At 38.7% G+C, this 13,912-nt stretch overlaps 1 protein-coding gene across 21 annotated transcripts in view; it reads left to right on the top strand.

The window, feature by feature from the left end:
• CLASP1 (cytoplasmic linker associated protein 1) overlaps nucleotides 1-13,912 on the top strand; it is a 158,345-nt gene that overhangs the window by 88,548 nt on the left and 55,885 nt on the right. For 8 of the 21 annotated variants that reach the window (XR_004081660.1, XM_031056388.1, XM_031056419.1 and 5 more), the window contains 4 exons: nucleotides 944-970; nucleotides 2,412-2,579; nucleotides 7,656-7,763; nucleotides 11,245-11,307. Coding sequence is in view for 20 of the 21 variants with exons in the window: in XM_031056388.1 (XP_030912248.1) it covers nucleotides 944-970; nucleotides 2,412-2,579; nucleotides 7,656-7,763; nucleotides 11,245-11,307 (366 nt within the window). In the remaining variant the exon portion in view is untranslated. The remainder of the gene's footprint in view (nucleotides 1-943; nucleotides 971-2,411; nucleotides 2,580-7,655; nucleotides 7,764-11,244; nucleotides 11,308-13,912) is intronic. The other 13 variants (XM_031056460.1, XM_031056480.1, XM_031056468.1 and 10 more) reach the window with 4 other exon arrangements.

A 13,912-nucleotide genomic window follows, 5' to 3' on the forward strand; every position in this document is an offset into this window, starting at 1 on the left:
GGAAAAAGACTTTAAAGAGGGAAGGAGAAACTCCCTCTTATGAGGACCTTCAGCCTTGTGAATAGGAGATTGGGTTTGTGAAGGACCTGTCTGTTCTGAGGACTTGTCTTGCTTTGTACCCCTATTTGAAAGCCCTTCTCTGTTCATTCTTTCATTGCTTTGCTCTGTCATGCTGGAGGGTTGAAAAAGCTGTTTATAGCCTTGTGTTAGACTGGGAGATCTGCAGAAAGACATAGTATATTGAGCATGGGGCCAAATGGGAATCTTTACATTGAGGTCATAAGGATATATTTGGGCTTTGGGATGCTAATGTGTAAATTGATTTCTTCAGTATTGTACTTAAAACTTATCCAAAGCCAGAAGTCACCTTTTTTCTCAGTTTGGAGAAAAATGGTCAGACCAAATGAGACAAGTCTCAGAAGTATTTAAATAATAGTTATTCTTTAAAGGTTTCAAAGATTATGGACCTAATTTTTCTGTAGAATGCCTTATGAAGATTTCATATGGTCATATCTGGACCTGCTGCCTTGGTTTAGTTTGCTGAGTTTCCAGCCTAGCCCTACCAGATGTGATCTTTATCCTTAAACCAAATGTTACATTGAATAATTTACAAATTCAAATATATTGAGTCAGTTACAGGACCAGATTCTCCATGCCCACACAGTGGATAACCATGTTGTAATTTTGCAGACTGGGCTGGGGTGCAGTTTAGAGCAGAACTTGGGTCTTGGTTGACATTTTGCTGAGAAGTTGGTCAACCTTGGGAAGTTTAGTTGCATCTGCACATTAACTCACTGCATTCTGCAGAGGCTTTAGGAGTGACATGTTTGTAAATAAATCTGTGTGTATTGTGTATAGCACAAACCGCATGCTGAACGCTGTATTGTCTTGCTGTCTTTTAATCCACTTTTTGCCTGTCCCTTGGTCTGCCCTCATAATCAAGGATCCAGATCAGCTAATCCTGCTGGTGGTAAGAAACGTTTTCCCTTTCTTGCTTTTTCACATTATTTCCTTCACATTTTTTAACTGCTAAGCTTTTAGCTTTCCTCATTCTCTCCTAACTGTAAGACTTAAAAAGCATTTTGTTTAAGTCATAAATCAAAATATGTATGGCAGGGGACTTTGCTTTCTCCCACTAATCAAACATGGTAAGCGTCTGTTCTGATGTCAAAGCTGGCTCACTGCTGCAGCTCAAACTCCAGGGGCTGAATTCTTCTCTCAGTTACTTCAGTGCATCCCTGCTCACACCAGTGAGGTGACTCTTAGGTCATGGTGCTATGTGGAAGACTGCCACCTGTCACTTTGGGATGGGGAGAATGGAGCTGGCATCTCATGCAGTATTGGAATATGTTTGATTGGTTCAGAACGGCTCTGGCCAAGAAATTGGAGGGGGCAAGTAACTTTATATATGTGCTATGGTATTGTTCATGAAGCTAATAGAGTTCCCTATTTTCTTACATTAAGATAGAAGAACAGTCTTCAACTTTCATTGTACTCTAGTTGTAACAGTATTTGGAAATGAAATTTTTCTGAGATGTGAGATGCATTTCAGCAAGAAATCAATGTGAATATTGGTTCAAAATGTGAGCTTGCCTGAGTATGCTCTTGCAACCCTTTCAAATATACTATTCCAGGCTGTTTCAGCAAATAAATTGAATGTCAGAAATAGTAATGGCAACAGCAGATTTTCAGGGGCTCACATACTCATTTCTTAGAAGAAATGTAAAGTTGCCATGGACTATTCAAATAGACAAGGAAAAATAAAACAGGCCAACTATTCAACTTGCTAAAATTTTTCATAATCTGAAAAATAAATAACTTAGGTTTAACCAGCCAGACCTAAGTAAGCCAGCATCTCTGCGAGTGTGAGGCTCATGGGATTTACCCATTGTTGTGCTGATCTGTTCAGATGTGGTGGGGTTTTTATTTCCTTCACTGAATTATTGCAGAAAAGCAATGCCAGCACTGCAGTGTAGCACGAAGGTGCCTGAGCTGATTTGCAGCAGGTGACCTGTGCCAGAAGCCAGGGCACTGCAGCACAGCTCTGCACACAGCCTGGTTGGGGTTGCTTTATGAGGAGGTGAGGCAGCCTCGAAATCCCTTGCTGCTGCAGCAAGGCTGCCCCAGCACCTCCACAAGCTCTCCTAAAGCCAGCTAGGGTGTTCATACACTGCAGTGTCTGCTTTGGGCTTGATCTTCATGGGTAGCAGAGGGTTGCTGGTGTCAGTATTCATTGTCCACGGGCTTTTCTCAGTCTTCTTGAAAGCTTATAGGGAACACTCCCATTAGTTTTCTGAGGGATTTGGATTAGATTCTTACATAGAGTTGACTGTGTTCCAGTTTTGCTGCCAGTGTGTTTAAAATCTTGGGGGATTTTAATTGTTTGTTCCTCGTTTCTGGTTCTCTCCTAGCTGGTAGCCGGTCTAGTTCTCCGGGTAAGCTCTTAGGAAGCTCCTATGGTGGCCTGAGCAGTGGAACATCCCGAGTCCAAGCAGTGCCATCATCCTCAGAGAAGCGCAGCAAGATTCCTCGGAGCCAGGGCTGCAGTCGGGAGACGAGTCCCAACAGAATAGGCCTAGGTAAGAGCAGTCACTGCAGGGACCTGCTGGCCCATGTGCCTGAAGGAGGGGCTTTCCTCTTGGCTGGGGAATGTTCATGTTGCTGTTATTCTTCTGGGTTTTTCAGCTGTCAAGTTAATGTGATTGTGGTTTGTAGGAGAGTAATTTAAATTTTCCAGGTTGAGCTTATGGTTTCAAAGTAAGCCTAAGGATGTCATGATGTGTTTTCTGTTTGAAAGTCAACATGAGCAATATTATTAGATCAGGAAGCAAGAACAATTGTGAATAACCATCAGAACAATGAGACCTCATTTAAGCTTATTCCTAAAATGAGTTGAGCAGTCTTTATAGTCACATGGAATCAAGGGCAAAAAGTACCTTTTTGGATTATTTTAGAAATTTTGCATTTTAAATGGTTTACTTCTCTCATCCCTAAGATCCTGGCCACGTTCTTAGAACACGTTTTAGACTTATGTAGTAATTGTTCTGCTTTTGATACTCTTGTCTCAGTGACTGTTATTTAAACATTCTGTAATAGTTTCTTTTTTCAAATTTATCAGCAGACTTTTTTTTAAAGTCAGGTGAGTAAATATCATGTATATGAAACTTTGTGTATCTGAGTTGAAGAGAAAAGGTATTCAGTGTGCTGCCTGAACATTTTCATTTTTAATATAAATTATTTTATAAGTTTGAAGCTAATGTAGAAGAACATTTTAAATGATACTGATTCTAAATTATTTTTATTTCCAGAAACTTTACCAGTAGATTAAAATTTATTGAAATTGTAGCCTTACTGTTGGCTGTTAAATTTGTAACTATTGCCTTAGCTATAGTTTTATATTTTACATTTGAGCTGCATCTTTATTTAGAGGAGGTCGTTAATAAAGAACTATTTTATTCATTCTTTCCAGTACACTGAAATGAGTTTAAAGCGCCTGAGTGTATATGCCATTATGGTTCATAAAAAATACTGCATATTCATTGCGACTGCTTTTCCAAATTCAGTGTTCTTCTCATGTCTGATCTATTTTATGGGCTCTGTATGAATACATTATGCTTTTCTGTTCATTGCTTTGAAAATGTAAAGTGCCTCCCAAACACTAGAGGTAATTGTTCTGCTGTCACTGTGTAGAAGAGCATTGTTTTTTAGGAGGAAGCAAAGAATGGTGGATGGTACCATCACACATGCTTAAGCTGATCATCATACTATGTGGTCTGATTTGAAACATTCTTGAGCACCTGAAGGGAAATTACCTTGTGTAGAATCCTCACTCTTGGGTTGCCTGCTTTCAGGTATATTACAGGAGCCTTGAATTCTTTTGAAACAGTAGTTTGTATCATTTCTCTGATGTGCTCCCTGAGAACATAATCAGTGCTTGTTCTTTGAGAGTGGGAGAGAGATCTGACATGTATCAGATATGTGACTTTCACCTGTTCCTACCAGGTTGATGGACACAGCCTGGGTTGAGCTGTTATGGAAACAGGAGTGTCTGACACTTTACTTTTCAGATGCAGAAATTCTTTCTATTTATTGGATTTTGCAAGTTGTAATACTCACCCAGATGGAGATAGCTTTTGAGCTGTCAGCTATATACCATTATTCCATTGTACTTATTACTTTATGACATAGTAGCTAACAGTATTTTATTCTTCTTTTATTGTGTTGCTTCAGTCTCTGTATTTCCTTGATATTTTATTTTGTTTGTTCATTTCATTAAATAAACTCCCACTCACCTTGATTCCAAATACAGAAACCATCCTCTGGAGTTTTTCAAGCTCTCCTGGGGCAGTAGCAATAATAGAGCCCTCTGCATGTTGCTGCTGTTAGCATCAGTACCTTGCTGCTAGCTTTGATTTCCATGATGACTACAGGTATCCATGAAATAGATTCCTTCTGTGTGCTGGGAAGCTTGAAGAAGATTTTGTTTCCTCAGAGGCAGTGCAACAAGGAACATTCAGTGTTCTGAGGTCCTGTGTGGTCTCTGCTTGTGACACTTCAGTTTTAAGCCTGTCTGCTCAGTGAGTTTTACTAGTGGTGGTATCCTGTTGGGGAAGGAGGAGTGCAGTCCATTTAATCTTGAGCATTTCTTTGGGCTCCTTGAAGGAGATCATGTGCTCAAGCAGGTGATTTCCGTTTCCCATGGATTGAAAATTATCAGCCTGAAGTTAATTCTGTTAGATGCTCTGCAGAGCGTGTGGCACATCTGCATCTGAAAGAAATGAGACATCCAAGATAGCCATTCTCCAAGAAGTGGAGCAAGCACAGCTGCCTGTCAGCTTCATGCAGCAGCCCTCTTTCTGTTGGGGTTATGCTGTGTACGTTCATTGGAAATCTGCAGGCAGTTCTTGACTTGTCTTGCCTGGGTGTTCCCCACTGCAGAGCTTCCCTTTGGCTGTTTGGCAGAATTTCAGACTCTTTAAAATGCTGGTATTGATGTAAGAAAGCGTCTGCTGATTTTTAGTCTCCACTTAAGAATCATTAAAATTCACACCCTGGTAGATTGGTAAACAGGGGCACTTTCATGTTCTGCTGATGATATTTGCATCTGTTGGGTTCCACTGGCATAAGATAGTGTGTTTTAATCAGGGTGTGAGCCATGTCTAAGTGCTCTGACTTTCCAGATGAAATTGGTAAAACTTGAATCTACAGTACACATTACAAAGTTGGAGTATTATTGGAAACAACCCATCCTTGTCCTGTCCTAGACTTTCTCACAGCAGAGCTGGCTGTGGACACGCTGTCTGCTTTCATGCTGCCTATTCCTCTTAATGCATTTTGCTACTCATTCACTTGATTTCTGTCCAGCTTTTGGGGGTTGAGAATTCTCCAACTGAGACTTGGTGTGTCTTCTTTGCTTTTGCTCCCTGCACTACAGAGACAGGCTGTCAGTGTGAGAGACTTAGCTAAGTGACAACACTGCTGGCCTTTACTGCTGGCAGTGTCTAAAGGAAATAGTCTGAGTAGCTGATACAAAATCTTCTCTACACAACATGATGGTGAAAATGTGGGGCAGGTGCCTGGGAGTACACAGCAGACTCATCCTTCAGTTCTTTTCAATCCATTTTTTTTCCTTTATTTTCTTTTGTAACATGCAGTAACATGCAACCCTTTTATTTGACCATTAATCCTGAAGTACCCAGTGTTTGGCTTTAGGTGTTCTGTTTGTAAAGTCAGTATTATGCTTCATCAGTAGCATTGTCCTACTAGTGTAGGACAATGCAATTAAAGTGCATTTTCCTCATATTCATGCTGCTGCTGTTAGCTGGTATGGAAGGAGAATCTATTGTGTGCATCCACTAATTTTTGTAATCATTCACATCTCTCCCTCTCTAAAGAGCCTTTACTGTTTTTAGTATGGTTGTATTATAGAAAAGATGGGCAGATCTTCTCTGTTTAAGAGAAATAACTGCTTGTGCAAACCTGATGTGAAGGCTGCCATTATTTACATCTAAGCATGAGACCCAAGAATGAGAAGTTTGCTTCTAGAGAGTCTGCAATTTCAAACCAAGTATTTGTGTGGAGAACTTTCGTATTACTTTTACCTGTAGTTCACTTGTCAGCTTTTTCCCTTGTACATCTGAGATGGGATTATTGTACTCATGAACCCTAATTTCATCCAGTTCTTATAATTTAGTCTGTTTTGTTTATTGTAAGACCATCTAACTCACTATCATTAGACATTGTGGTGATCTAATCAGTTTGGTTGATAGCTCATCTCACATTGTCTGACATCAGAGGTCAACCATCAGAACCATTAATTCATCGCAGAGATATGAACTTGGTTTTGCAAAACTTGGAGGGATTTGACAAAGCAAGAATCTGGCAGAAGACTCTATTTGAATTTTAAAACCTAAATATGAAGGTTTCTATTTTGTTCTGTACTGTTTTGCTTGAAGGATGCTTGAAGGATGTGAGAGCACTGAAGCACTGTAGAGGAACTTCAGCTTGAGTCTAGGCATTTAAGTTCTGTATACAAACCAATAGAGATTATTAAGAATATATATATATTCTGAAGCATGCAAATGACATTATTTTTATAAAAATGAGGGTACAGTCAAAGTATTAGCATGTTCATGCATATGTACCTCTGCTGTGTTGTCACCAAAACTGGTAGATTAGGTTTTACTCTGTGCCTGAGAAAATTCCTCAACAGCAATTCCTGAACACTTGAAATATGCTACTGCCTTTTTAAAACAGCAAGGGAAATCCCTCGTCATTAAATTTTCCTGACAATTAACTGCTGGGTTTTGCCCTAAGAAAAGACTGTATTCTTTATCAGGCATAAAGTTTACTAAATAACTTTCTGCAAACGTTTTTAAAACATTCAGGGTCTCAAACATCTGCAAGCATGTAGGGTATTCTACAAGTAAAGAATATAGTTTAAAGCTCCCCTGAAGTGTGCATATATCTCAAACTGTGTGCATTATAAAACCATAAAGAAAAACTTACAGAAATGTCTGAGGAGCAGAAGTTAGCTTCTGTTAAGTATCTGAAGCTACTGCTCTCTTCAAATTCAAATCACTTTTTAACCTGTCTTTCAGGTATTCAGGTTCTAAATATTTTTTCCCCAGTATCTTTCATTGGAGAAAGACATCTCTGCAAGTCTGTGCAGTACACCATTTTTTTCCTTAGGATATTTGTTAAAAAAACTCTCCCTGTGAAAGGCAAATCTATGTAAAAACATCATATTGGTATTACTTAAAGAAATTTTTGTCTGCTCATTTGTTCCAGAAGGGTGTTTATTTTAAAATGAAGGAAGAAATATTCCGGAAGGGTTTCTTTCAGCCTCATCTGTTTTGCAACAGTAGAGCTTCCCTAAATGATTGAAGATTCCTGCTCTACTTGAATAACAAAACTTGGATTGCTTAAGAAAAAAGCAGACTGTCAGCCAGACATTAATGCTGCTGAAATTTCACATCACAAACACAGCTCAGCATGTAAGGTAGTTGGTTTGCAAAGAGCCTGAGTAGGCTGCTACAAATTGTAATTACTGATGTAATAATTACCATAATTAACAGAACTGTGACTTGACTTTGAGCTTTCTGTCCTCATTAAACTTGTTCACCTTCTCTGAAACTCTCCATGCTGCATGCTAGCACGGAGCAGTCGTATCCCCCGACCCAGCATGAGTCAGGGGTGCAGTCGTGATACCAGCCGTGAGAGCAGTCGAGATACAAGCCCTGCTCGGGGCTTCCCTCCGCTTGGTGAGTACATGTAGGCATTGGAGCTTTAAGGGTCAATATTTTTTTTTTCCTTTTTCCCTTGTTGTGATTACCCTTTCAAGACACTGCTAGGTGGAATGAGCTCTTTTCTGTCCTCTGGATTCCTGACACTCCCCATTTCCAACCCTGTTTTTTTTCCCCTTCTGTTTTCTTCTGCATGCTTCAATTCTGGTTCTCAGCACTTCACTTTTAGCAGGGAAATAGCTTAGTTTGAACTTTTGCAATTTTTAGTTTGATTGAATCAGCTTCTGTTGGGCTGCTGTGCTTCGCTTAATAACACTGATGGAAATCTATGGGAGGGCAAGCCTGGATTTTCTGGGTCACAGTGAAGTAGTTTTTGTAGCATTGTAGCTTGCTGTTGAGTGACTCAATTATTCATGATTGGATTTTCTTACAGCTAGGTACAGTTACAGTATATAATTTCTATCCTGAATCCTGCAGTGGAGATAGCAGCTCTCTTTTTGTAGAGGTTTTACAGGATAGTCAATCATCAATTAAATTGCACGTGCTGTAGGAAACTTTGTCAGGCAGTGTAAAACCAAGGAAAGACATTTTAAAGGAGCATCATGAAACTGCAGTTAAAGTGTACAGTACAAATAGAAAATCTCATTACACTTACCTTATGCAGAAGTTTTTCTGCACAATGCCGAATACAGCAAGATAGTTAATGTTTCTGATCAAATGCCATATCATATGTTCAACCCAATACATTACTTCTTGTATCAAAACTTGTCATCTCAGACATGAAATAGTTATTTCCAGGCCCTCTTCATTTATATAGTAATTTAATGAAGAATGGTGTTACAGTATCTATTTTTGCACATAGTGACAAAGTACAGTTGTATGATGTAATGTGTAAATGGAACAGAGTACAAGTTTTCATATTGGAGAAGCCTTTGGGTTCAATGACTTCATTATATCGAGCTATAATCTGTTTTACATTATTATCTCAGCTTCTGGTGAAAAATGGAAGGAGTTCAACTTTGCACTCATAACTTGGTTCATAGCTCTTTAAGATAAATAGATGAACATTTTATTGATTAAATGAAGCTGATTTCATACCAGATCTAGAAAAAGATAGTAGATCCATAACTGTAGCTTATTTTTATAGTTAACCTGCTTAGCTTTAATTTTGAATGAAGCTTTTTTCCCTCCAGCCAAAATGTATAAGTAGGCTGGATTTCAGTGTTAATTTGTCAGTGTTCTATGTCACTGTGCTGTGTTTTGTTTATTTTATTGAAAATACAGTCATTGAAATACTGCCTTGAGCCCTTGTTCTGAAAAGCAAATGCAGTGTATCAGAACCATAGTTGGTGTGAGCTTTGGACTTCCACCAGGGCTAAGTCTGACTCTTACACTGACTATAAGTGTACAGTCGGTTACAGATGTGTGTTATATTGTTTTATTGTGAGGAAATTGTGAGGAAAGCACAATCTCATTTTAGCTCATGATCTTTAATTACCTGAAGAGTAATGCATTTTTAGAAATACATTGTTATTAGGTCATAAAGGTTACATGGGGAGGAAATACCAATGTAACAACAATAACCCAATGTAGCTGTTACCTTATTACCTTCTGTTTTCATTGAAATGCTTTAAGATCAAATATGTTCATGAATTTGTTAATTATGTGGTGTGTAATTCATCTCGAAGAAATTTATATATGTCAGTTTAAGCCAAAACAGTGTGGTTCTCTTACAGTATTTTTAGAATCCTGGTGTTCATAGTCTGGTTTTGCTTATAAAGATTAACTTGTATATTTGTGAATTGTATTTAGAGTAACTAAATGGAAATGACAAGATTGTTGTATTTAGTGACATTATGGTCAATGTCAGCATTGACATCCTGTTGTTTTGCGGCTGCAGTACAGGCATACATGACTCTGTGTCATGAGTCCTCCTTTCTAAGTTAGTAAAAACAGTCAGCCTCCTTGCAGAGATGTAGGTTTTTAAAATTTTTTTGTTATTCTTGTTTCTCCCTGGGCCTTGATCTTGCAGTGGTGTCCACAGGGGCACAGTGGATGGCTTGGGGGAAAGCAATTGTGACCTATGAATCTTAATTGTGAGGTTCAGTCCATAATCCTGCACTGATGATGCAAAACTTTCATGAGTTTACCTATGATATCAGTGGGATAATTCTCTTGAATAAATGCATGGGTTCTCCATGGCCAAAGGCCACATTGCATATAGCTTTTAGTGAAGCTCTCAAAGTCAGAGAAACCCAAAATTTTATTTGTCTCATGTTGCTGATTCCTATTTCATTATATTAGTATTTGTGTTTATGAATGCTTTGCCTTAAACAGAAGACTTAGAATTTTCTGCTGCACACTTATGTGCATAACTGACAAAGCCTATTTGTATTGTAAGGTGATTCTGCTTTATTTTTTCAGTTTCTTGACAGTACTAGTTATGATGTTAAAGCAGCAAGGCCTTCAGTGAGTCTGTGGTGATGAATTGCTTAAATGAACAATCGGTTTCTTGGGTCAGTTGCTTTGAGCCGGTGAGCATGTCATTGCTAGACATAGGGAAAACTTCTTTAGAAAGACAAAATTTCTGTAATTTGGGAATGACTGGGCCCGTTTTTCATTTGCTTTCATAAAGAACTCACTTGTATGCTGAAGCCAAGAACTGAAAACCTCTCCAAAGGCATTTTGTGATTGATGTGCTGCTAACAACTGGGAATTGAAGTGGAAGCTATATTTGGCTTAGGCCCCTCTGCTACTGTGTGCACTCCATTGCTTTTAACAATTTGTATACATGTGTCGTTCTAGATGGGTGTGTGATGTGCATATTCTCCTTAGCTCTGCATGTACATACTGAAGTTCAAGAAACATGTATGCAAAATTTGTTAAAAGCAAGGGACCTTTGGAAGTAGCAACACCTGAATATGTGTGTACGTGTGTTTACCTGGAAAAGAAACCAACCTGAGGACCTGTGCAGTGGTTGGTGACCTCCCTGTATGACTCTTCGTACTTACGTGGTTACTCATTCTCTTTGTTAACGTTGATTTTATTATGCATAGGCTAAAATGTTGTGGAAAAATACCTGCAAGCACAATTCGTAACCATTCCTCATGGCTTCACTTTGGGGTTTAGATCAGACACATCTAAACCCTTCTCTGTAGTTTCGTGCTCCACGTTCTCGTGACGGCCGCCTGCCAGACCTGCAGGTCTGGAACGTGACTGATGTGCATCGGGGTGTTTTTGCTGAGCTGCACCCAGTTTGGGACTGTTCCAAATGAGTTCTGTCATGCATTTGTTAATGGCCATGGGGAAGGGGGGAGCTGCAGGCCGAGGTGGGGCTCGCACTGTCGCTGTTCCGCATCCACGCGCAGCGCCATTCCCTGTCACTACGAAACACCTCTGCCGGTGGCGCTCACACGCATCCCCTTTGGATTGTGGCATTTTCTGTCTCGGGTTCAATGTGTGTTAATCCTGTGGGTGTTGCCATTCCTTCTACTTGCAGCTTCTCGACGTCATTCCAGGTCCACTAGTGCTCTCTCCACTGCTGATTCTGTTGGGCAGTCAGGTGAACAAGCGCTAACTGCATGAATCCGCTTCTTAATCGTAGTCTTGTTTTACACCATCTTAACATTTGCCATCGTGTGCATCAGCCAGCACTTGGCATGTGCTTCTCACCGCTGCCGGGCTTTCTGTTCTGCTTTTGTTCAACGTGGCTTTTTGTTTTGAGTTTCATTTATTGGATGTTTTTAATTTTGTGCATTTTAGGAACATTGTGAACAGTGTTTAAAGAAAGGGTGATCCAGGGCTTTCTCAATTCTCCTGTAAATTGGATCAGTTGTGCAGCATGGGCTAAATCCTGACTGATGCAGAGTACTTGCAGATTCTTTTTCCTCTGAATCCCAATGGGTTTCATCCCATTTGTTACTAAATATTCTGGACTCCTGTCTCTATTAATGAAAGTTCTTTGTGGGATCCCCTCCAAAATACACAAGAGCAGCAAAAATTAGGCACCTGATGAGCTTTCAGAATGAACTTTGGAGCATAACATATTCTGATCCATCCTTTATATAATTCTCACAGCCTTGTCCAAAATACATGGAAGCTTTTGAAAGAAAAAAAAATCCCTCAATTTCACTGGGCTTTGCATAATGTGACTGATGGTTTCATGTAATGAGAAAAATCTGCAGATTCCAGTTACTTCTGTCCCACCCCTGTACTGGATTTGCAGTTATGGAGAACCCATAATTCCTTTTGAAATAAGGATATTTTACCGGGAATCTTAAAAATAATTGAATGAGGGTTAGCTTTGGGACAACAGGGTTTTAATTGTGGGGACAAAGATAATGTAGAAGATGAGGGGTTCAGTGTTTTCTTGGAGGCTAAAATCTTATAGGGAATTTCTTATACCGAAAGTTATTTAATTAACACCCTTCAGATAGGGAGTGAAAAATACTCTGTTTCTCATGAGTCTAGTTAAATGGCTATCACTTAACTAAAACTCTCAAAACATTTCCCTTATCATGTTACTCAACAGAAATGATGCAAGCTGATTTGACTGGCATTTTTCAGATAACAATTTGAATTTGTATTTAACCAAAATAATTAAAATATTTAAAACAGCTCAATTGTAATACAGATTTAACCTTTTTTTGCTTTTGGCTTCCTTTGATAGTTGCTTCATGTTTGGCTCCTGTGGTTTGGTGCAAAGCATAATCAAATTTTGTATGGTTACCTGTGTGCTACAGAAGGCCAAAATATCCTAAAAAATGGCAAAATAGGATTAATAATGGTGGTTGCAAATTTTCACCAAGTTTGTAACAAGTATAATGAATGAATCTGGCCGGGGAGACGAGGGAATGTGGCCAGAGCATAATCTGCAGATTTCTTGCCCAGTAACATTGGGCTTGACTGTACTGGTTATTCCTGGAGCCAGGTGTGTTCCCAGCCCCACATCAGAGATACATTGAGGTCTCTCCTGTGGTCTTATTTCAGCACTCCAGGATGGCAGCAGTGTCTTGGGGAAAAGCCTGGAGTAACTTGGGTGTTGTAAATTCAAAAATCACTGAACAAAGTAGTTCAGAAGATTCCTGATAGCCATGGAGATAGAAGCCAGCATGCCACACTGTACTTAATGTGTTAAAAAAGCTCAATTTTTGTTTCTTTATGCTGGGTATTTAAACTGATCTACAATTGAATTACTTTGTCATTTTGTTCTTCATTTAAAAAAAAAAAACCAACCAACTATATTCCCTTTTCTAATGTAACACTAAATTTATTCAAAAACAAATGACAGTGGTATTTTTCATGCTATGTAAAAGTTAAAGCCAAATTTTGATCTCAGTAACACTTGAGTAATGTAATTGGTTTGGATTGAAATATAAAACCAAGTCCAGAACTTAACACTTACAGCCCTTGTACTGTACCAGATCTCATTTATACTTAGGAAAATCCTTGTCCTCTGTACAACTTTATAGTGTATATATCTCTGTAGTGGTGACTTTAGTTTCAGTCAGACCTACTGCATTATCATCTCTGTGCTTCTGTTAAGTGTGCACAGATTTTTCCGTTTTGGAAATAAAGGACTGTTTCATCTTCACATTTGAAATTATTCTTCGACCCAAGTACATTAAAAAAGGGGATAGTAATAACACATACAACTTTTATTTCTTTGTGAAATGTCATGATTTGGTTACTTTTTGGCAGTAGTTCTAAGAAGTTTGTTTCTTTTTTTTTTTCCTTGTAATGTGTTTTGTAGAAAATGTGCTTTTGTTGTAAATCAGAAATGTCTTGTCTGGGTACGTAACTCTAAGAAGCAGTAAATTTTGATAGGTATCACTTCTGTTTGAAATAACAGTAAATTTTGATAGGTATCACTTCTGTTTGAAATAAATATTAGTCTGCAGGGTTTTTTTCTTTTCAAAATACTTTGGACTTTAAAAATCTTCCCTATTTTCCCACAGTAGCTTTATCTGAAATAAAGCTTTGTGATTAGGACAGTAGAACTGGCCAACTTCAATCTCTGATATAAATTATGCATGTCAATGTGAGCTAATCCCTAAAAGATATTTCAGTGCAGTAGGTTCATAAAGGAGAAAGCAATGAAATTTTTGATATGCAGTATTTTCCCCAAAAAACACATTAAGCTGCTGAATATCATGTTTGGCCTCAGT

The sequence above is a fragment of the Geospiza fortis genome, unplaced genomic scaffold (genome assembly GCF_000277835.1).
Source record: "Geospiza fortis unplaced genomic scaffold, GeoFor_1.0 scaffold112, whole genome shotgun sequence".
Lineage (NCBI taxonomy): Eukaryota > Metazoa > Chordata > Aves > Passeriformes > Thraupidae > Geospiza > Geospiza fortis.